At 48.9% G+C, this 23,987-nt stretch overlaps 1 protein-coding gene across 3 annotated transcripts in view; it reads right to left on the bottom strand.

Annotated features, from left to right (window-relative positions):
• Nucleotides 1-1,969: 1,969 nt before the first annotated feature.
• The window catches only part of pex5lb (peroxisomal biogenesis factor 5-like b), a 32,087-nt gene continuing 10,069 nt past the window's right edge, over nucleotides 1,970-23,987 (bottom strand). Inside the window, exons 2-15 of one of the 3 annotated variants that reach the window (XM_034678722.1) lie at nucleotides 23,722-23,817; nucleotides 21,217-21,331; nucleotides 19,589-19,825; nucleotides 17,500-17,617; nucleotides 17,169-17,256; nucleotides 15,686-15,784; nucleotides 12,969-13,088; nucleotides 8,000-8,143; nucleotides 7,805-7,875; nucleotides 7,488-7,700; nucleotides 6,466-6,631; nucleotides 6,228-6,385; nucleotides 2,153-5,682; nucleotides 1,970-2,029 (exon numbers count right to left, since the gene is read on the bottom strand). In XM_034678722.1, coding sequence (XP_034534613.1) covers nucleotides 5,484-5,682; nucleotides 6,228-6,385; nucleotides 6,466-6,631; nucleotides 7,488-7,700; nucleotides 7,805-7,875; nucleotides 8,000-8,143; nucleotides 12,969-13,088; nucleotides 15,686-15,784; nucleotides 17,169-17,256; nucleotides 17,500-17,617; nucleotides 19,589-19,825; nucleotides 21,217-21,331; nucleotides 23,722-23,817 — 1,824 coding nt within the window. In that variant the 3' untranslated portion in view covers nucleotides 1,970-2,029; nucleotides 2,153-5,483. Of the gene's footprint in view, nucleotides 2,030-2,082; nucleotides 2,105-2,152; nucleotides 5,683-6,227; nucleotides 6,386-6,465; nucleotides 6,632-7,487; nucleotides 7,701-7,804; nucleotides 7,876-7,999; nucleotides 8,144-12,968; nucleotides 13,089-15,685; nucleotides 15,785-17,168; nucleotides 17,257-17,499; nucleotides 17,618-19,588; nucleotides 19,826-21,216; nucleotides 21,332-23,721; nucleotides 23,818-23,987 lie in introns of those variants that run through there. The other 2 variants (XM_034678721.1, XM_034678724.1) reach the window with 2 other exon arrangements.

Below are 23,987 nucleotides of genomic sequence, written 5' to 3'. Positions count from 1 at the left end.
GATGTGCCTGTTCAATGATCTGATGCTGCTGTGAGCGTCACGGACCAACATGTGTTAGAGAAGGATCCATCATGTCAGAGTGTCATCCCCCGATCACAGCTGAAATAAAATCCTCCCTGTGAACAAAACTCTGTGTGTGTGTGTGTGTGTGTGTGTGTGTGTGTGTGTGTGATGGGTCAGCTCACCTGATCAGTGATGAGGAGCAGTCAATCCTCCTGCTGCCATTAGAGGGCACCAAAGCTCTAGTCCCTGCAGCTGAAACTGACCTCTCTCTCCTCGTCCTCTCCTCCTCCTCTCTCCTCCTCCTCTCCTCCTTCTCTCCTCCTTCTCTCCTCCTCCTCTCTTCCTCCTCTCCTCCTCTCCTCCTTCTCTCCTCCTCATCTCCTTCTCTCCTCCTCATCTCCTTCTGTCCTCCTCTCCTCCTTCTCTCCTTCTCTCATCGTCCTCCCTCTCTCCTCCTCCTGCTCTCCTCCTCGTCTCCTCCTCTCCTTCTGTCCTCCTCCTCTCCTCCTTCTCTAATCGTCCTCCTCCTCTCCTCCTTCTCTCCTCCTCCTCTCTTCCTCCTCTCCTCCTCCTTCTCTCCTCTTGAGAGGAGGAGGACACCTAGATGACATCAGGTGAGTCTCTCCTGCAGACTGAGCTCAGAGGGAGGTAAAACCAGACCAGGTTCTGTGATAAAAAGGATCTGATTGAGGACCGGACTGATGGAGCTCTCTGATTGGCTGCAGGTCTCTCTGAATGTTGTTGATTCTGGATCCTTCAGGGCAGTCTGATGCTTCTTACATTTGAAACAAGCTCAACAAGAGAAAACTAACAAAGACCTACAAACTCCAAAGGTGCAACATTTAGTTCAGCATCAAAATCACATTTCAAAGAGTTCAAGACACCAACAGCGCCCTCTGCTGGCCGCTGCTGTACTTACAGACAGAGGTGAGTTTAATCAGAGTGAGACATTAAAGGGGAGTCAGGAGAGTCTTTCAGGTTCTGGATCATTTAATTTCTAAAATATCATCCATTTACATGTGAGTAGATTCTGTACAGACGATCACTTTACACACAGACATGAGGAACAGGAGCTGTGTTCAGACCAAAACAAACAACCTCAAACACCCCATCATTTCACAATGGTGAGACCTGGTCCTCCTCCTGGTCCTCCTCCTGGTCCGCTAACTGCATCTGGATGAACTCCCTGTATGCTCGAACCAGAACCAGGGAGGCACCAAAGACATGAATCCAAAATAAACATGTAACTTTAATGACAGTAAACATGTTACTGTGATGTAATGACAGTAAACATGTGATGTAATGACAGTGACATGTTACTGTGATGTAATGACAGTGACATGTTACTGTGATGTAATGACAGTAAACATGTCACTGTGATGTAATGACAGTAACATGTCACTGTGATGTAATGACAGTAACATGTCACTGTGATGTAATGACAGTAACATGTTACTGTGATGTAATGACAGTAACATGTTACTGTGATGTAATGACAGTAAACATGTTACTATGATGTAATGACAGTAACATGTTACTATGATGTAATGACAGTAACATGTTACTATGATGTAATGACAGTAACATGTTACTATGATGTAATGACAGTAACATGTTACTATGATGTAATGACAGTAACATGTTACTGTGATGTAATGACAGTAACATGTCACTGTGATGTAATGACAGTAACATGTCACTGTGATGTAATGACAGTAACATGTCACTGTGATGTAATGACAGTAACATGTCACTGTGATGTAATGACAGTAACATGTCACTGTGATGTAATGACAGTAACATGTCACTGTGATGTAATGACAGTAACATGTCACTGTGATGTAATGACAGTAACATGTCACTGTGATGTAATGACAGTAACATGTTACTGTGATGTAATGACAGTAACATATCACTGTGATGTAATGACAGTAACATGTCACTATGATGTAATGACAGTAAACATGTCACTGTGATGTAATGACAGTAAACATGTCACTGTGATGTAATGACAGTAAACATGTCACTGTGATGTAATGACAGTCACTTGTCACTGTGATGTAATGACAGTAACATGTGATGTAATGACAGTAACATGTCACTGTGATGTAATGACAGTAACATGTCACTGTGATGTAATGACAGTAACATGTGATGTAATGACAGTAACATGTCACTGTGATGTAATGACAGTAACATGTCACTGTGATGTAATGACAGTAACATGTGATTTAATGGCAGTCCTGTATGTCTGCAGTACTTTGAATGTCCTGTAGGGGATGAGGTGTCCTGGAGCGTCTGGGTCATGGCCCTGCGTTCATGTCTGAAGGGTTTTGGTCTGAACACATCTTTCAGAAGCGTCAGAGGAAAGATTCACACTCATTGGTTAATAGATCAACCAATCACATGACTGGAGGGCAGTCTGACTCCAGTGCTGGGTTTCAGGGCTCTGAAGAGGAGGACCCGGACTTTCTTAGATCAAGATTATTTTTTGTACAAGGTCCTAATAATCCTAACAACTGATTTAGTTCACCTGCATGCACACTCACGGGTCACCTCGTCTGTGAGAGATCACCGGGCAACCGGGGAGAGGACAGGGACGGGCTCAGAGAACTCAACTGGGACTCAAGACTCAACCGGGGAGAGGACAGGGACGAGCTCAGAGAACTAAACTGGGACTCAAGACTCAACCTGGGCTACATGCTTGGTGATGGGACTACAGCGCTGCTGGAGGGACGGCTTGCTGACGGCTTGCTGACGGCTTCTGATTCTATGATTGTAAATCCTCCAGCGGTCCCTCTAATAACAGAGTCTGTGAATCTTTAAACTCTGAAGCTTCTGAAGCAGAAACATGTCAAAAGAAACCAGTTCAACACCAGACCTGACCCCCTGCGGGCTCCACGCCCCGCAGCACCTGCTTTGGATCTGACTCCTCATGCAGAGACTCTCCTTCATGTCGTGGTTTTCGTGGTGCTAAAAAACTAAACGTGCGTTCACGCGAGGACCGATGAAACCAACACTCAGGGACAGATCGGGGACTCATGGGCTCTAAAGGACCAACACCAACAGAACCTCTCTGAGCGTGTGCAGCTCTTCCTCCTGCAGCAGGGGAACAGGCTGTAACGTCTGCAACATCATGATGGATCAAAGTGAGTCCACTAACAGGTCTGGTTCTGGTCCCTGACAGGCTCAGGTTTTTAGAGATCAGAGAGGATCCCTGCAGAGAGAGACCCTTACGAGGAAGAGGAACCACACACAGCTGTGACATCACTCTCAGAGAGGTGGACTGCAACCTGCCATCACTCCACAGCCTGCACACCTCCAGGACCTCCAGGACCTGCAGGACCTCCAGGACCTGCAGGACCTCCAGGACCTCCAGGACCTCCAGGACCTGCAGGACCCCCAGGACCTGCAGGACCTCCAGGACCTGCAGGACCTCCAGGACCTCCAGGACCTCCAGGACCTGACCCCCAGGGATTAAAAACAGGACGTCCGTTTCTGTCGTCATGGAATCAAAGCAGGAAGCAGAACGTTTGATTTTTTACTGGTGACGCCTCCGAGAGACACGGACGTGGGTCTGGTGAGTCTGGTGGGTCAGGTGGGCCTAGTGGGTCTGGTGGGTCTGGTGGGCTTGGTGGGTCTGGTGGGCCTGTCACTGGTGGGTCTGGTGGGTCTGGTGGGTCTGGTGGGCCTGGTGGGTCTGGTGGGTCTGGTGGGCCTGGTGGGTCTGGTGGGTCAGGTGGGCCTGGTGGGCCTGGTGGGCCTGGTTGGTCTGGTGGGTCTGGTGGGCCTAGTGGGTCTGGTGGGCCTGTCACTGGTCGGTCTGGTGGGTCTGGTGGGTATGGTGGGTCTTGTGGGTCTGGTGGGTCTGGTGGCTATGGTAGGTCTGATGGGTCTGGTGGGTCTAGTGGGTCTGGTGGGTCTTGTAGATCTGATGGGTCTGGTGGGTCTGGTGGGTCTGGTGGGTCTGGTGGGCCTGGTGGGTCTGGTGGGCCTGGTGGGCCTGTTGGGTCTGTTGGGTCTGGTGGGCCTGGTGGGTCTGGTGGGCCTGGTGGGCCTGTTGGGTCTGGTGGGTCTGGTGGGCCTGTTGGGTCTGGTGGGTCTGGTGGGTCTGGTGGGCCTGGTGGGTTTGGTGCAGAGAGCCTGGTCGGTCATTGACAGCCCAACATGTGTAAGGTAAAGCTGTCCTTTAATAAGTCTGTGAATATATCAGAGTCACACTAACGATGATCCCCTCCTCACATGCAGCTGGTCCAACCTTCCCCGCTTGTTCTTCTGATGGACCTTGGGTGGACCTTGGGTGGACCTTGGGTGGACCTTGGGTAGACCTTGGGTGAACCTTGGGTAGACCTTGGGTGAACCTTGGGTAGACATTGGGCGGACCTTGGGTGGACCTTGGGTGGACCTTGGGTAGACCTTGGGTAGACATTGGGTAGACCTTGGGTAGACCTTGGGTAGACCTTGGGTAGACCTTGGGTCAGGTGTCAAAGAGCTCAAACTGAATAAACACTGAAGGATGGACGGACAGGATTATATAGATTACTGATAACTCATTCATAGTTAAAGGTTATAAGTCTTATATTGAAGCTGTATAAATAGATTTGTGCATCGAGCAGAGAAAGTGCTGCAGCCTTGAGTTGTTGTGAACTGAAGATTCACCTGAGAGCCAACAACAGGAAGGAGGAGACCGGACAGACCTTCAAAATAAAAGAGCCTAAGTAGACCAATAACAACAGTCGTGTTTTTTTAAAGAAGAGAAGAAGAAGAGAGCGTCACGAGCAGCTTCCTGGCTCTGAGGGTCAGAATGAAACCACGTGACGTCTTCATGAAACACCTGAGGCTCGACGTTAGTCCCGCCTCCCGCCTCTGTGAAGCCGTTCTCACACTTCCTGCTGGTTTTTCACAATAAGAGTCTGCTGAGTGGAAGGTTATGGCTACTTGAGTTTGTGACAGGCTCTTAATGTGAAACATGCGCAGCAACGTCAGAAAGAAGATCAGAGAGAAAGGAAAGAAGAAGAGACCATGATGGGGGGTCACATGACCCTGCAGCCCGGCTCAGAGCGGGTCCTGAATGGATGAAGTCCGACAGGTGGACTGAGAAGGGGGAGGGGCTGATTCTGGATCAGCTGTGAGAATGTAAAGCTGAGTGTTGCAGAAGGACTCTGCTGCCCCCTGCTGGTGAGACGGTCATAGTCTGTAGCAGTGATGTCACAGTGATGTCACAGTGATGTCACGCCAAGCTGTGTCAACATCACTGTGACATCACATGTTGGTACTCTGCAGTGAGGACCTGGAGAGCCGTCCCCGGGTCTCTGTGGACCCCGGTCTGACAGGAAGCTAAAGGGTTGTGCTGTTCTATGGCGAAGGATCCTCCTGCAGCCGTCTAAGTCTCTTTGGTCTCAAACCAAACCGTCTCGGTCTCTGATCCCTGTGTGGGAGACTCTGACCTGAACCTCCTCAGACCGCCTTCTGTCCCACCGTCAGACATCGCCCACGTCAAAGGCCCTCATCAGCAGGTCCAGGTCCCCCACGCTGGCGGCCTGGAACAGCTCGGGTCGGTCCATCATGGAGATGGCGATACGGAGGGCGGCCCAGATGTTAGCCGACATCTGCTGCTGGCTGCAGCGCTGACTCCGCCTCTGCTGGTTCAGAGCCGTCAGGAAGTTACTGACCGCCTCCCTGCAGGACCACAACAAGACCGGGTTAGATCAGGACTGTGTGACCCTCAGGTGTGTTACCCTCAGGTGTGTGACCCTCAGGTGTGTGACCCTCAGGTGTGTGTGACCCTCAGGTGTGTGTGACCCTCGTGTGTGTGTTACCCTCAGGTGTGTGTGACCCTCAGGTGTGTGACCCTCGTGTGTGTGTTACCCTCAGGTGTGTGTGCCCCTCAGGTGTGTTACCCTCAGGTGTGTGACCCTCAGGTGTGTGTGAACCTCAGGTGTGTTACCCTCAGGTGTGTGTGACCCTCGTGTGTGTGACCCTCGTGTGTGTGTTACCCTCAGGTGTGTGTGCCCCTCAGGTGTGTTACCCTCAGGTGTGTTACCCTCAGGTGTGTGTGACCCTCAGGTGTGTGTGACCCTCGTGTGTGTGACCCTCGTGTGTGTGTTACCCTCAGGTGTGTGTGACCCTCGTGTGTGTGTTACCCTCAGGTGTGTGTGACCCTCGTGTGTGTGTGACCCTCAGGTGTGTGTGACCCTCAGGTGTGTGACCCTCAGGTGTGTTACCTGTGAGCTCCCAGGTTGATGCAGCTGATCCCCAGGTTGTATCTGGACCGGATGAATCCGGGCTGCAGCTCCAGGGCTCGGGTGTAGGCCTCCACTGCCTCCTCGCTGCGGTCGCCGTTCGCCAACGTGGCGCCCAGACGGTTCCACAGGAGGTAGTCCTGATCAGACAGGAAGTGACATCATCATCATCAACACACAGTCATGACATCATCACAAGTTTCAGCAGGTGTGGTGTTACCTGAGGTCTGACCGACAGCGCCGCAGTGAACGCCTCCACCGCCTTGTTGAAGTCTGAGCTCAGGTTGAAGAGGACTCCCAGACCGGTCTGCAGGTCCGGGTCCACACAGTCCAGATTCAACAGAGCCGCCTCCTGGAAGAGGAACAGCACCTCCTGCAGACCGGGTCTGGGAACACACACACACACACACACACACACACACACACACACACACAAACACACAGACACACACACACATACACACACACACACACACACAAACACAAAGACACACACACAGAGGAGGAGGAGAGAAAGGAGAGAAGGAGGAGAGAAGGAGGAGAGGAGGAGGAGAGGAGGAGGAGAGAAGGAGGAGAGTAGGAGGAGAGATGGAGGAGGAGAGAAGGAAGAGAGAAGGAGGAGAGAAGGAGGAGAGGAGGAGGAAGAGAGAAGGAGGAGAGGAGGAGGAGAGAAGGATGAGAGAAGGAGGAGGAGAGGAGGAGAGATGGAGGAGAGAAGGAGGAGAGGAGGAGGAGAGGAGGAGGAGAGAGAAGGAGGAGAGGAGGAGGAAGAGAGAAGGAGGAGAGGAGGAGGAGAGAAGGATGAGAGAAGGAGGAGAGGAGGATGAGAGAAGGAGGAGAGAAGGAGGAGAGGAGGAGGAGAGATGGAGGAGAGAAGGAGGAGAGGAGGAGGAGAGGAGGAGGAGGGAGAGAAGGAGGAGAGGAGGAGGAAGAGAGAAGGAGGAGAGGAGGAGGAGAGGAGGAGGAGAGAAGGAGGAGAGAAGGAGGAGAGGAGGAGGAGAGGAGGAGGAGAGAGAGAAGGAGGAGAGGAGGAGGAGAGGCGGAGGAAGTGAGAAGGAGCAGAGAAGGAGGAAAGGAGGAGAGAGAGAGAGAAGGAGGAGAAGAGGAGGAGAGAAGAACACACACACACACACACACACACACACACACACACAGTCTCAGCTCCTGCTGCTGAGGCTTCTGGGTACTGTATGGGAACTGATCCGGCCCCGCTCTGGTGTTTTTAGGGTTCGGGTTTTTTACCTGCCAGGTGTGGAGGTGCGAGGGACCCTGCATGGGGAGGCCGGGGATCCCTGTAGTGGACTCCTGCGCCCCGGGACCAGGTGTTTGTATCGGGGGTTGTGGCGGATCCAGCGGTGCAGAGCGTCACACGCCTCCCGCTGCATGCTGCAGTTAGTGAAGCTGACGGCGAGCGCCATGAGAGCCGGCAGGTTGTTGGGGCGGAGCTCCAGACACCTGCAGCAGGTGAGACAGGTTAGTTTTAGTTAGCTTCAGTTAGCTTCAGTTAGCCGTGTGTGTAGCGTCATGGTTACGGACGTGGAGCTAACAGGAAGTCTGACCTCTGCAGGGACACGATGGCGGCCTGCTCGTTCTCGTTCTCGGCCTGAGTCGTTCCTAAAACCTGCCACGCCTGAAGACACAAGAAGAAGAAGAAGAAGAGTTCTCACACTTCCTGTTAGCACTTTACAGGACGTCCCTGAAGTTCACATTAGACCCGGTTCAGATAAAGACCCAGGAAGTCGGGCTCGGCTCACCTCAGAGTCCTGCGGGTCCTGTAAGATGGCGGCCTCCAGCAGCAGGACGGCGGTGTTCAGGTCGCCCTCTCGGCCTTTCTCCTGACCCTCGGCGAAGGCGCAGGGCCAGTCTTTGTACGGGTTGTTGGTGTTGAAGTAGTAACCCTGAAAGAGAGAGAGACACACACACACACATACACACACACACACACACACACCTGTCTTCAGGTTCAAGTGAAACCTGGACTGGATCCTCAGAGGTCAGTCCTCTGACGGTGGAGGCGGCTCAGGTGAGGGTTGACTTTAATGATCTGAGATCCAGAGAGATCACTCACACATTCGTTTATTAATTAATTAATTTAATTATTCATTTATGTATTTATTCATTTATTTATTTATTTTTTCAAATATGTACAGTATGTATTTATTTATATTTTATTTATATATTTATGTATTCATTTGTGTATTTATTTACTTATTAAAGTATATATTTATTTACATGTTTATTTATGTATTTATTAATTGATTTATTTGAGTGCTCATTTATGTATTTATTTATTTAATTGTGTATATATTTATTTATTTATGTATTTATGTATGTGTTTTTTTTATGTTTTTATTTATCCCTTTTTTTTCTTTTATTTGTTTTTTAATTAAATTGTGTTATTCTTTTATATTAATTAATTTATCTATTTAATTATGTGTTTAATTATTTATTTGTCTATTTATTTATCTTTTTATTTATTTATGTATTTGTCTATGTATTTATTTATTTATGTATTTAATTATATATTTATTTATGCATTTATTTATGTATTTATTTATTTATTTAATTATATATTTATTTATGTATTTATTTATTTATGTATTTATTTATTTATTTAATTATATATTTATTTATATATTTATTTATGTATTTATGTATTTATTGAATTATGTATTTCTTTATGTATTTATTTATGTATTTATTTATATATTTATTTATGTATTTATTTATGTATTTATTTATTTATTTATTTATGTATTTATTTATTTATTTAATTATGTATTTATTTATGTATTTATTTATGTATTTAATTATATATTTATTTATTTATGTATTTATTTATTTATTTAATTATGTATTTCTTTATGTATTTAATTATATATTTATTTATATATTTATTTATGTATTTAATTATATATTTATTTATGTATTTATTTATGTATTTAATTATATATTTAATTATATATTTATTTATGTATTTATTTATATATTGACTTCTGCTGTGGAGGATCTAATGATGTTGGGCGCTCCACAGGGCTCTGTGCCCGGACTCTTTCAGTTTTATTCAAAGTCACATAAATTGAATTCTTCTTGGCTGCAGCTGGTTCATATTTAAAGTCCCCTTCTTTGTAGTGATTGTATGAAGTTTAACATTTAAACAGTCGTTCACATGTCCTAATAAAACAAAGTGTAACCACACTGAGTCTCATATAAATATCAGAGCCTGGATAAATCTCAGAGACCAGCAGGGTGACTCCACGTCAGCGCCCCCTGCTGGTCTCATCCCTCTCAGACTCTGAGCAGGCCGTCCCAGCAGCCCAGGTCTCTGCCGTGTCAGACTAATGGGTCGATATTTCACAGAGCAGCAGAGGAAGATCGGGAGACAGGAGCCATCTGTTCCCTCAACACCTCAAGGACGAACCCATCCCACTGCTGCAAACACACGGCTCACGTGACGCTGACACACGGGTCACATGACCTCTGAAATATGACTGCAGGCAGAACCCCGAGGACACGCTGTACACCAGCCACGTCAGCTGGAATCATGTGTGTGTGTGTGTGTGTGTGTGTGTGTGTGTGTGTGTGTGTGAGTGTGAGATGGGACCAGGATCTCAGAGGGAGGGGGGGATTCTGCATGTGTTGTCAGGAGAGCGTGTTTCTGTTTAATCGTGGTCGTTGGTCAGCAGGTGATCTGATGAGACCTGTGGGCTGACACGCCGCTGTGTGCGGCGTGAGCGTGCTGATGGGTTTTTATTGTCCTGCAGCTCGGTGACGGACGCACCCCTCCCCCTCACGTGTGTCTAACCCTAACCCGGGACACGGAGCAGGATTTACTGAGACCTGATGATAAATCCCTCGTACAGTGAGAGAGAAATAAAGGGTTCTTTGAAGCAGGCTGTAAACATGTTTATTTAAACTCTCTTTGAATGGGTGTGTATGTGGTTTCCTGTGTTTCTGCAGCCAGCCTCTAGTGGACGCTCGAGGAACTGCAGTTTTTAACACTTCCACATGGGCCTCATATTTTCAGACCGGAGGTTGCCGCTTGTGTTCGACCCCGGCTCAGATGTTGAACTCGTAGACTGGATATAAAACGGACGTCCTCTCGCTCGGCTGGAAGTGAGGCCGCCACAAAAACTGCTCCCCCTGGTGGCTGACTGCAGTATAGGTCAAAAACTTTAATAATGAAATCCACGTGGTACGAATCTTTCTCCCTCCGTATGCTGTGGTGACATGTAGTTAGTATTTGACTGTGTTGTGTTCAAGGCCTCTTTTTCCTGAACAGGTTCTTCTTCGTTGGTTATTAGAGGTTAAAAAACGGGGTTTTACTTCCTGTTTGCTTTGATTGACAGCTGCCGTAGAGGGAAACTCGTTAGGACCTCGGGACGCTACGCTGCAGGGCGGACAGGCCGTAAATTTAACTTTTTAATGAAAATTCTTGGCCGAAAACGGAAACACTTAAATAAACGATTATGCTAATTATCAGCAGGGAGACCGGGGACAGTTTTAACATTTCACTCCTTGGATTTGAGATTAAGCAGTTTCTGTTTGTGTTGCACAGACATGTTCTCGGCTCTTTATCCTCAAATGTAACTTTGTAAAAACATCTTTTGTAAGTCTTTAAAGAATTAATCTTAGAAGACGTATGACACTTTGTCATGTGTTTTTAATTCAAAGGGAATATAACAACTGTTTAAGACTTTCATGAACGTTTGTTGTGAAGACAGAAAGGGTCAATGTTATTTATTTGTAAATGCACTGGCCACCCCCTGCCTATGTGAGAGCCTCAGTTGGGCCACCCCGGTCAAAAAGCTCAAGACACGCCCCAGCTGAACTCTGAATCCAGAAAGACTCGAGCTGAACTCTGAATCCAGAAACACTCGAGTTGAACTCTGAATCCAGAAACACACGAGCTGAACTCTGAATCCAGAAACACTCGAGCTGAGCTCTGAATCCAGAAACACTCGAGCTGAACTTTGAATCCAGAAACACTCGAGCTGAACTCTGAATCCAGAAACACTCGAGCTGAACTCTGAATCCAGAAACACTAGAGCTGAACTCTGAATCCAGAAACACTCAAGCTGAACTTTGAATCCAGAAACACTCGAGCTGAACTCTGAATCCAGAAACACTCGAGCTGAACTCTGAGTCCAGAAACACTCGAGCTGAACTCTGAATCCAGAAACACTCGAGCTGAACTCTGAATCCAGAAACACACGAGCTGAACTTTGAATCCAGAAAAACTCGAGCTGAACTTTGAATCCAGAAACACTGGAGCTGAACTTTGAATCCAGAAACACTCGAGCTGAACTTTGAATCCAGAAACACTCGAGCTGAACTTTGAATCCAGAAACACTCGAGCTGAACTTTGAATCCAGAAACACTCGAGCTGAACTCTGAATCCAGAAACACTCGAGCTGAACTCTGAATCCAGAAACACTAGAGCTGAACTCTGAATCCAGAAACACTCAAGCTGAACTTTGAATCCAGAAACACTCGAGCTGAACTCTGAATCCAGAAACACTCGAGCTGAACTCTGAGTCCAGAAACACTCGAGCTGAACTCTGAATCCAGAAACACTCGAGCTGAACTCTGAATCCAGAAACACACGAGCTGAACTTTGAATCCAGAAAAACTCGAGCTGAACTTTGAATCCAGAAACACTGGAGCTGAACTTTGAATCCAGAAACACTCGAGCTGAACTTTGAATCCAGAAACACTCGAGCTGAACTTTGAATCCAGAAACACTCGAGCTGAACTTTGAATCCAGAAACACTCGAGCTGAACTTTGAATCCAGAAACACTCGAGCTGAACTCTGAATCCAGAAACACTCGAGCTGAACTCTGAGTCCAGAAAGACTTGAATGGATCTTAAATATCTAAAAACACTGAAGGACAAATGAAGGATGGTTACAGCTGGAGGGAAGGAAACCATGGTGTGAGTATTGGAGGAGGAGGAGGAGGAGGAGGAGGAGGAGGGATTACTGCAGATTACTGCTCATCACTTCAGAGCTGATCTCAGGGTTTAATCTACAGATTACTGCTGACAAACAACATCTCCATCTCAGCCACTCGCTCGTCTCCTCCCTTCTTAAAAACAAACTCCACTAAGGGAGCAATGCATGCTGGGAAATGTTGGAGTAAAAAGCGTTTCACGTTACTTAAGAACAAAGAAAGTGAAGTTTACAGGAGCAGAAAGTCCAGGTTCTACAAGTCCAAAACCCTGAAGGGGTGCAGCTGGAGAGCAAGGCACCGGATCTACACCTTTAAACAAGAAGAGTGGAAACACCGTCAGCTCCCACCTGTCAGTCAAAGAGGCCACGCCCCTAACCCTCCCTTTTACCCTTCACCTGCTGTAAACAGGTGAGCTGGATATAAACTCCGCCCCCTAACCCTCCCTTTAACCCTTCACCCGCTGTAAACAGGTGAGCTGGATATAAACTCCGCCCCCTAACCCTCCCTTTAACCTTTCAACCGCTGTAAACAGGTGAGCTGGATATAAACTCCGCCCCCTAACCCTCCCTTTAACCCTTCACCCGCTGTAAACAGGTGAGCTGGATATAAACTCCGCCCCCTAACCCTCCCTTTAACCCTTCACCCGCTGTAAACAGGTGAGCTGGATATATACTGCAGGAGACGCACTCTAGTGGACTCTAGTGGACTCTGGAGGACCTGCGGGTTTTGGGACTTTCATGTTGGAGGGTTAGCGGCTTGGTTTGGACTCACCTTCTCTGCAGGTGAGACGGAGGGCGGGATCGGCCCCTGACTCTCAGACTCATCCAGCCAGTTCCTCCGAGCGAGCTCCTCCCACTCCGCCTGCATCTTATCCCAGAACTCTGTGTCTGACTACACACACACACACACACACACACACACACACACACACACACACACACACACACAGAGGTCACCACAACGTAAACAAACAACAGCACAGTTTCCTTGTCATGACTCAGTGTCCTACATTTCCCATGATGCAGCTGACCCTTAAAGTGTATGAGGCCCCACATGGATCCTTCCGGTCCTGATGGAGACGGTTTACGTGTTTGCATGAACAGGGGTCCTCTCTGGATCTGCTTCATACTCCACCTTCAGGAAGTCTGTATCAAGAACTCACTCTGCTGTCATCATCAGAGCAGGACCGGCTGAACCGCCTCCTGTAGTCTCAAACCGCTCTCCAGCTGTTTGGATCTGCAGCTGGATTCAGACAGCTGGATTCAAACAGCTGGATTCAAACAGCTGGATTCAAACAGCTGGATTCAGACAGCTGGATTCAGACAGCTGGATTCAAACAGCTGGATTCAGACAGCTGGATTCAGACAGCTGGATTCAGACAGCTGGATTCAGACAGCTGGATTCAAACAGCTGGATTCAAACAGCTGGATTCAAACAGCTGGATTCAGACAGCTGGATTCAAACAGCTGGATTCAGACAGCTGGATTCAGACAGCTGGATTCAAACAGCTGCATTCAGACAGCTGGATTCAAACAGCTGCATTCAGACAGCTGGATTCAAACAGCTGGATTCAGACAGCTGGATTCAGACAGCTGGATTCAGACAGCTGGATTCAGACAGCTGGATTCAAACAGCTGGATTCAGACAGCTGGATTCAGACAGCTGGATTCAGACAGCTGGATTCAGACAGCTGGATTCAAACAGCTGGATTCAGACAGCTGGATTCAGACAGCTGGATTCAAACAGCTGCATTCAGACAGCTGGATTCAAACAGCTGGATTCAGACAGCTGGATTCAGACAGCTGGATTCAGACAGCTGGATTCAGACAGCTGGATTCAGACAGCTGGATTCAAACAGCTGGATTCAAACAGCTGGATTCAGACAGCTGGATTCAAACAGCTGGATTCAAACAGCTGGATTCAAACAGCTGGATTCAGACAGCTGGATTCAAACAGCTGCATTCAGACAGCTGGATTCAGACAGCTGGATTCAAACAGCTGGATTCAGACAGCTGGATTCAAACAGCTGGATTCAAACAGCTGGATTCAGACAGCTGGATTCAAACAGCTGGATTCAGACAGCTGCATTCAGACAGCTGGATTCAGACAGCTGGATTCAAACAGCTGGATTCAAACAGCTGGATTCAGACAGCTGGATTCAGACAGCTGGATTCAAACAGCTGCATTCAGACAGCTGCATTCAGACAGCTGGATTCAGACAGCTGGATTCAAACAGCTGCATTCAGACAGCTGGATTCAAACAGCTGCATTCAGACAGCTGCATTCAGACAGCTGCATTCAGACAGCTGGATTCAAACAGCTGGATTCAGACAGCTGGATTCAAACAGCTGCATTCAGACAGCTGCATTCAGACAGCTGGATTCAGACAGCTGGATTCAAACAGCTGCATTCAGACAGCTGGATTCAAACAGCTGCATTCAGACAGCTGCATTCAGACAGCTGCATTCAGACAGCTGGATTCAGACAGCTGGATTCAGACCCCATCAGCTGAAGGAGGCGGACTTTCCAATCACAGGAGAGACGCTGTGATTGGTTCATTGAGCTGAGCCCGAGGAGAGGGACACCACGACCTCATCAACACGAGAGCATCCAATTAATGAAAGTCTGCACTCTCATCACTGAGCTGTCAGACCACCTCCAGTCCTACAGACCGGATCAAACTGTTACATAAACCAGCAACATCCACAGACCTGAACCAGCAAGGACCAAACAAGACCATCCTGGACCGAACAAGACCTTCCTGAACCAAACAAGACCATCCTGGACCAAACAAGACCATCCTGAACCAAACAAGACCATCCTGAACCAGCACCTTCCTGGACCACATAACCATGCTGAGAGAAACCTGGACCAACCTGAACCATCATAAACACACCCAAACCAAACTGTCCTGACCCATCCTGTACCGGTCTTCCTCACAGAGGCTGATCCTGAGTCTGATCCTGATTCTGCTGGATCGTCCTCACACAGTCTGATCCTGAGTCTGATCCTGAGTCTGATCCTGAGTCTGATCCTGAGTCTGATCCTGAGTCTGATCCTGAGTCTGATCCTGAGTCTGCTGGATCCTCCTCACAGCCTCATGCTGCAGGGACGTGTTTTTGAAGATCAGCTGACCTCAGATCTGAAGGAGAGCTGCTGTATTTATGAAGCCTCTCTCAAACCCAGACCTCCAGAGTGAGTCCTCATAGAAGCACAGAGACACCCGACTCCCTCCACCTGAAGAAGAACTCTGAAAGACCAAAAACCACCAGAAGACCTAAACCGTCTCAGCAGAAGAGTGAGAATCCTGAAGTACCAACTTAATCAAGTCCCTGCAGAGAGAGGGATCAGAGAGACCAGGACTTTAAAGAGTCTGAGTCCCCTCTACAGTCAGGACAGAGTGTGTGTGTGTGTGTGTGTGTGTGTGTGTGTGTGTGTGTGTGTGTGTGTGTGTGTGTGTGTGTGTGTGTGTGTGTGTGTGTGTGTACCTCTACAGCAGCCTTGGCTCTGACAAACTCGTCCTCCAGAGACTCCTTCCTGGCCAGCAGGGAGCGAGTCCGTCTGCGCTGCCTGGACGCCCCACAGTCCTGAAAACACACACACACACACACACACACACACACACACACACACACACACACACACACAGAGGAAGGTCAGCCAGCAGCTGTCAGTGTGGAGACAAACTAACAAAGTCAAAGTTTTATTTAAAGAGACGTGAACACACCTGAAGTGACCTCGGCTCTGAGAGTCACTCCTTTGTCCCACGCTCCCTGAACTACCCGCTGTGTTTGGAGGTGTTACTCTCAGATTCACAATGAAACCTGTTTCAGTTCCTCCACTGTCTCTGAGCTCTGCAGCATACCTGATACCTGTTCCAACACCTCTGCATCAAACTGAGCTGCAGCTGCTCACAGGGAACCGACACCAAGAGTTCAACTAGATTTAGTTCAGGGGTAGATAATCTTGCCCCCTATAAAGCCCCTGCTAGGGGGGTAGTACTTTTCAAAGGTCCCGGGACTTTCAGGGGGCGGGGCCTGCAATAACATCACATCTGTGATTCTCTTGATTTCTCTTTCTTTCATTAGTTTTTATTTGTTCTATCTTGTTTGTATGTGTGTGTACTTTTCAAAAGAAGAAGCTGTGATTCTCTTGATTTAGCAGCTTGTAACAGTAGTCTTCTCTCAGCCCACCGTGAATGCGTCTCTCCTCCCGGTGTTCCGCTTTTAAAAGTGACCCTGTAAACTGGAGCCCTTCAGCTGAACGTGTCAGTGTTTGTGGAGTTTACACAGCTGTTGAAACACAGAGGGAGTTCCTGGGAATGCAAACTAGTTTAGTTTTTATTAAGATTTCAAAATATCCTCATCAGATATTTAATGATGGTCTAAAGACGTTTATGAGGGATGCATCCGGCTGAGAGTCTCCAGTTAACAGGGTCGCCGTTTAAACCAAAACACCGTCCGATCTCTGCGATCACGGCTTTTTGAGTTCAAAAGGATTTTAAAGCCGTGTTGAAACGTCTTTGCTACTCGCGCTTATCTCCTCTCACGTGTTGATTCAGTGAATCCATCTGTGATGAAATATAGCACCATCTAAAACAGACCAGCTGAGTCTCTTCATGCTAACAGGCTAACTGTTGTGTTGATTCATTCTTTGCTTTTTACATGTTTTTCTGCTTTTGGAGCACAATTTCAAATTTGAGGAAAATTAATTTTTTAGACAGGCTCCGGGTCAAATTTTTTTTTTTTCATTTTTTTTTTTTTTTTTTCATTTTTTTTTTTTCAATTTTCTTTTTTCAAATTTTTTTTTTTTCAAATTAAAAAAAAAAAAATAATAAATTTCAAAAAATTTCAAAAAATATTTTTTTCAAAAAAATATTTTTTTCAAAAAAATATTTTTCAATTTTTTTTTTAATCAAATATTTCCATAAACCAATGGAGGAGTCTGATTGGATGTGGGACAGCAGCTCACCTGTGAGGAGGGGGTGAAGTCCAGATCATCGAAGCTGTGGATGTCGAAGGCGTTCTTGGTCAGAGGATCCGTTTTAAACTCTGCAGACCTGGAGGAATGAAACACAGACATGTTCCTGATTTCAAAGCTCTGTTAGCGCCCCCCAGAGGCTCCTGAGCTCATTACAGACACGTGTGAACAGGGCCTCCAGGACCTCCAGGACTTCTGGTCCTGTCTCTGATGATGACGTGGTTCTGTAAGAGGACTTGTAACACCACTCTTCACATTCACCCGTTCACCCCACGTTTACTCTCTGATCTCCTGCACGCGCTCAGTCTCAGTGGATATTTACCACAGCAGCTCACTGGAGGAGTGGTGGGAGGTGCATCTCTTCTCGTATCTCCTGCGTCCTCCGTCCTCCAGGTCCAGGTTCACATCGTCCCATTTGTCCAGAGGAGAGGACAGGCTGACTGAAACACAGCAGAGACAAGACCGTTCAGAGGCTAACTGATGCTAACTGACGCTAACTGACACTAACTGACGCTAACTGACGCTAACTGATGCTAACTGACGCTAACTGACACTAACTGACGCTAACTGACGCTAACTGACGCTAACTGACACTAACTGATGCTAATTGACAGCCTCACACCTGAGCGGCCTCAGCTGAGCGTGCGAGGACACTGAGCGTGCGAGGACACTGAGCGTGCGAGGACACTGAGCGTGCGAGGACACTGAGCGTGCGAGGACACTGTTCTGAGACAGGAAGTGAAGTTCTCATCACAATAAAAGCTCAGATTAAAAATCCGGGTCCAGTTATTGTGACTCCCTGAGTCTGAAGCTTTTAACCAAATGAGACGACAGGAAGCTGAAATCAACGTGAAGCCGCTCTCTCTCGGTGACGATCACAGAGAGGATTTATCGGCTTTTCAAACGTATTAAATCCTTTATTTTCATTATCTGCACTTTAATTTGAAGAGCTCACGGCTGCAGCGAGGCCGAACCCCCGAGTCAGAACACGGAGACTGCAGATAATCAGGGGTTTCTACCTCCTCTGAAGGACGGTCCTGGACTCAGTATGCAGTCTCTGTTTGATGGAGGGCGGTCTTATTTCAGGGTTCAGATCCCTGACGGTGTGAGGCCACGTCAGAACAACAGGCTGCGTTTATCTGGTCCAAACAGGGGCGGAGAAACCAGTCCTGAATCATCACTCTGCCTCACCACCGGAGAGAGTCTGAGATTAACACGCTGAAAGGACCTCAGGAGCCAGATTAGGGATTAATGACTGAAGATGATCACATGCCGAGACACGAGGGAGGACATTCACCGTGAGACTGCACAGAGACTTTATGACAGTCCTGAGGACGCAGGACGCCGTGGGACACGAGCCAACAGGTCCGTTAGAGTCTCTGGACCAACTTTATTTATAACGCCCCCTCATACAGACGAGCACGCGGTCCACAGAGCTCCACTGAGAACAGAGACTACAGAGAGGGTCTAAGAATAAAAGACAGGATCATAGAAATACTGATGAAGTAAACACGAGCAGGAAGTGAAGATCAGATCCATAATGAAACAACGATTCTTAAACTGAACGCTTGGAAACGAGCCGCGGCGTCAGACCAGCAGACATGTTTCAGTTTACCGTCCGACACGTCGTCTCTGCTCGTCGTCTCTGCTCGTCTTTAAATCAAACAGAAACTTTAAATAATCCAGACCCTCAGGTCCGGTTTTCAGGGACATTAGAAACAGCGTGCTGACTCTGTGGGGGATCAGGATTATAGTCTCCCCCCTGGACCTGATCATGAAGTGGAACATGTAAAGTGGAGGTGTGTCAGTGAGCGGCACGGCCTTAGTGTCCGGTCTGTAGTGTCTTCAGACTTCAGATCCAGCTGACCCCGAGTGGCCTGATCAATGAGACGGTCAGCCTGTGGGGTTCCTCAGGGTTCTGTTCCGGGTCCTTCACAAGCAACAAGCCTCTGATACCCTTTTGGACCGAGGCAGTTTCAGGGCCGGTTCGGAGCCGGCGCTCAATTGAGAACCGTTCGACTGCGAGTGAACCGGCTCCCGGACGGGAAAACCGGTTCCAGAGTGGTTCCAACTCTTTGCTGGTCTAGAACTGTGAACCGCTTACGTCAGGGGCAGGGGGCGGGGTTGCCTCTTCCACGGGCTCGAGCGGGCGGAGAAACAAACGGGGGCCGTGTTGGTTCACGAGTTCAACCAGCTCCGAACCAGCGCGAGCACCAGCCCGGAACCAGAACCTGGTTCACGTTGGTCTACAAGAGGTCTAAAAGAGGTCTAAACGAGGTCTAAAAGAGGTCTAAAAGAGGTTTCAGAGTCTGTTTTGATGGTTCAGGGTCAGCTCAGCGAGCTTTAACCTCATCCTGACCCTGTGAGGACTCTATACCTATGTTCCCAGTGTGCTGGTTTAAGCTCCGTACCTGAGTCCAGAGAGATCCTCTCTGGGGTCCTGGGACTGGCGGGCAGGTGTTCCACCTCCACCTGGATCAGCTCTGTCTCATCAGGTCTCGTCCGTCGTCGTGGACTCTTGGAGCTGCCCTTCCTCCTCAGAGGACTCCTCCTCCTCTGCTCCTTGTTACTGTTACTGCCTCCATTACTGCCCCCGCTGCTCTCCCCCGGATCACTGAGGTCCACCAGGTCCAGAGCTGTGGACAGGACTGCAGGGAGACAGGATTAGAGGAGGACAACTCACAACCAACACACATCAGTAAAACCAGTGAAACCAGTAAAACCATAGAGGACAGAGAAGACGTGTGCTGCGTGGTCTTCAGTTTGCTGAAATAACAACATCATGATGCAGATTAGTCCAAAGTCCAAAGTCCAGCTTTGTCAGGTCTGTCCTCAAGAGGAGAAGAAAACTACGTCTACAATGTTTGTTTGTTGAATGGAGGTGGGATCCATCATTTCTGATGCTGCGTTCAGGGAAGTCAGGAAATCTAAGCTCTGATTGTCTTTAGTGACACAGCATCAGCAGGTTTGTGTCTCAGTGTGAACGTTTGATGTAGAACAGATTGTTATAGAGAGAGAGTAAGACCATGGGAGACGGGATCACACTGGACTGAGTTCCTCCTGCTGCTGCTCTCCATACAGACTGCATGTATGTGTAGAATCTGTGAACAGAGTCTAAAAACAGGACCTGTATGACCCCCTTGGTGGACTCATGAACAGTCTGGAGGATGTGTCGTGGCTCAGATGTGGGCGGCTCTGTGATAAACACCGTTTGGATTGATCTGACGTATTCTGGTCCTCCGTGTGACTGAGGCAGAAATCTCAGAGTGCAAAGTGAGCTGTGATTTGATCCCTCTGATCGATAGAGCTCCTGAGGATTAGATTACATGTTCCTGTCCTGTCACAAACACAGGAGCAAAGGTATCACATTCATCCACGCTCAGCTGATTCACAGCGACCTTTACAAGTCTTTGAAAACTGGACGCCACACTTTGAACCTCACAGAAACTTCAGCTGCTGTCTCCTGGCTCCCGGAGACGTGGAGCGCTGACTTAATGAAGACGCAGAAACAAACAAGCAGAGCAGAGAGTCTGTGAAGAGGAGGAGGACAGGACGGAGGACGGGACGCAGGACGGGACGCAGGACGGGACGGAGCAGACACGACCTCACAGCCGGTCAGAGGTGTTAATTAATGGCTGCTGTACCTGCTGAGAGGACAGGGGACAGATGGGCACCGAGGAGGACGGAGGACGGCCAAGGACACAGAGTTAGAGGAGGACAGGAAGAGACAGGAAAGACAGGGATGAGGGGATACACAGAGGAAGAGAAGAGGAGGTCAGAGAGGGGGAGAGAGGTGAGGGGAGGACGTGGGAGGAGAGACAGCAGGCTGGACCTGAACAAAGAGACTCAGAGTCACAGAGGAGGACAGAGGACGCCAAGTTAGAGGAGGAGATGGAGACAAAGGAAGGAGGATAAGAGGATAAAGGAGGCGAACGAAGACGAGGAACAAAGCTGGGAAGAAGGAAGGAGGAGGAGGAGGAGAGGGGGGGAGGAGGAGAGGGTGGGGGTGGAAGAGAGAGGAGATAATTATCAGGTTTACCTGCTGTGTTGGAGGCGAGGGGTCGGGTGGAGGGGGCGTCACTCCGGCTCTCTGACAGGAAGTCATCGATGGAGGGACTCAGCAGAGGCCGGCTCTCCTGCTGCTCCCGGACCAGCTGGAGACCGAGAGAAGCAGAGAAAGAGAGAGGGACGGGTGAGACGGGTGAGACGGGTGAGACGGGATGAAAATAACACAACAATAATAAAACAACAAGAATTAGAAGAACAGGGACAGGAGGACCAGAGGAAGTCCCTGAGGACCCCTGCCCCCTGAGAGCTGATCAGTGATCACAACGTTATCAACAACATCACACTGCAGACCACAGAGAGCCAGGACCCGGTCTGCAGAGTCTTCACCGTGTCCTGTTACAGCTAATCAACCCCCCCCCCTCGTCCACTCTCATGGAGCGGCATTCTGGGAAATGTGGTACAAAGTAAGAGCCGTCACTGGTGCAGTCTGAGGCCAGATTTAACCTGATCACAGATCTGAGTGTGTGTGTGTGTGTGTGTGTGTGTGTGTGTGTGTGTGTGTGTAATCCTAATCCTACTCCACATGTCGGCTGCTCCTGTTTAATCCCGGTGAAGAGCACAGCAGCTCCAGCGGTTAAAAAAACATCCTTAAATCTCACGCCACGTTTGAGACGAGCGGACGGACACGCAGAGCGGACGGACTCGCCCTCCGTCACACTTAAAGGGTCAGTCTGAGGGTTTACGTCACAGACTTCAGGGTCTGACTGACGGACCGGTTTGAGATCTGTTCCTCCTGCAGCAGGTGAACAGGCTGTAACGTCTGCATCATCATCTTTAATTGGTCTCCCCACACCAAACCTCACAGACTTAAACCACAGGGCCATCAGAAGCATCACACATCCACTAAACCCCCAACTCATCCCACTCCCCTCAGGACGCAGGTACAGAGCTCTGAGGGGCAGGAGGGCCCGCCTCGACAGGATCCTGATCCCTGCTGTCATAGGGACCCTGAACAACCGGCCTCACTGAATGAGACCACTCTGACTGAGTGTTGATGTCTTTGTTGAGCCTACAGTGTGTGTTCTATGTTTGTCTGTGGAGACGCAGAGAGGTGCTGTGGTAAAGAAGTTCCCCAAGGGGACAATAAAGTCTACATGGATCAAAGTGAGTCCACCAACTCTGTTTTGGTCCCTGACAGGCTCTAAAAGAACAGAAAGGATCCCTAGAGAGAGAGAGACCTTTATGTGGAAGAGGAGGTCAAAGCTACACACTGAGGGGTATCAGGAGGTCAAAGCTTCACACTGAGGGGTATGAGGAGGGCAGAGCCACACACTGAGGGGCATGAGGAGGTCAAAGCTACACACTGAGGGGCATGAGGAGGGCAGAGCTACACACTGAGGGGTATGAGGAGGGCAGAGCCATACACTGAGGGGCATGAAGAGGGCAGAGCCACACACTGAGGGGTATGAAGAGGGCAGAGCCATACACTGAGGGGTATGAAGAGGGCAGAGCCATACACTGAGGGGCATGAGGAGGGCAGAGCCATACACTGAGGGGCATGAGGAGGGCAGAGCGACACACTGAGGGGTATGAGGAGGTCAAAGCTACACACTGAGGGGTATGAGGAGGGCAGAGCCACACACTGAGGGGCATGAGGAGGGCAGAGCTACACACTGAGGGGCATGAGGAGGTCAAAGCTACACACTGAGGGGCATGAGGAGGGCAGAGCCATACACTGAGGGGCATGAGGAGGTCAAAGCTACACACTGAGGGGCATGAGGAGGGCAGAGCCACACACTGAGGGGCATGAGGAGGGCAGAGCTACACACTGAGGGTCATGTGGAGGGCAGAGCTACACACTGAGGGGCATGAGGAGGGCAGAGCTACACACTGAGAGGCATGAGGAGGTCAAAGCTTCACACTGAGGGGCATGAGGAGGGCAGAGCCACACACTGAGGGGCATGAGGAGGGCAGAGCTACACACTGAGGGTCATGTGGAGGGCAGAGCTACACACTGAGGGGCATGAGGAGGGCAGAGCTACACACTGAGGGGCATGAGGAGGGCAGAGCTACACACTGAGGGTCATGTGGAGGGCAGAGCCACACACTGAGGGGCATGAGGAGGTCAAAGCTACACACTGAGGGGCATGAGGAGGGCAGAGCTACACACTGAGGGGCATGAGGAGGGCAGAGCCACACACTGAGGGGCATGAGGAGGGCAGAGCTACACACTGAGGGTCATGTGGAGGGCAGAGCTACACACTGAGGGGCATGAGGAGGGCAGAGCTACACACTGAGGGGCATGAGGAGGGCAGAGCTACACACTGAGGGTCATGTGGAGGGCAGAGCCACACACTGAGGGGCATGAGGAGGTCAAAGCTACACACTGAGGGGCATGAGGAGGTCAAAGCTACACACTGAGGGGCATGAGGAGGTCAAAGCTACACACTGAGGGGCATGTGGAGGGCAGAGCAAACAAAGTAAACAATCATCTCTTAAAGTTCCAGTAAACAAGAAGCGTGGTGGTCTTGCCAACCTTGGTTGTCACGGTGATGAGGGGGTTTCCTTCTGAGGATGCCTTTTTACCAGGAAGCTCCTTCAGCACCATGGCAACGACCCTTTCCCCTTTCCCCTACAACAGATTGACAGGATGTTTACATTCACTTAGCTCACACCCTTTCAAAACAAAGGTTCATGATTACTGCTCTTATTTTGAAACAGGAAGTCTGAAAGAAAGACACAAGCCAACTTTCAACAATTCATCAACTATAAAAGAAGAAGAGAGGATCTTTGATCGGCTCT

The sequence above is a fragment of the Notolabrus celidotus genome, unplaced genomic scaffold (assembly GCF_009762535.1).
Source record: "Notolabrus celidotus isolate fNotCel1 unplaced genomic scaffold, fNotCel1.pri scaffold_212_arrow_ctg1, whole genome shotgun sequence".
Taxonomy (NCBI): domain Eukaryota; kingdom Metazoa; phylum Chordata; class Actinopteri; order Labriformes; family Labridae; genus Notolabrus; species Notolabrus celidotus.
This window is presented reverse-complemented; position numbering and strand designations above follow the sequence as displayed.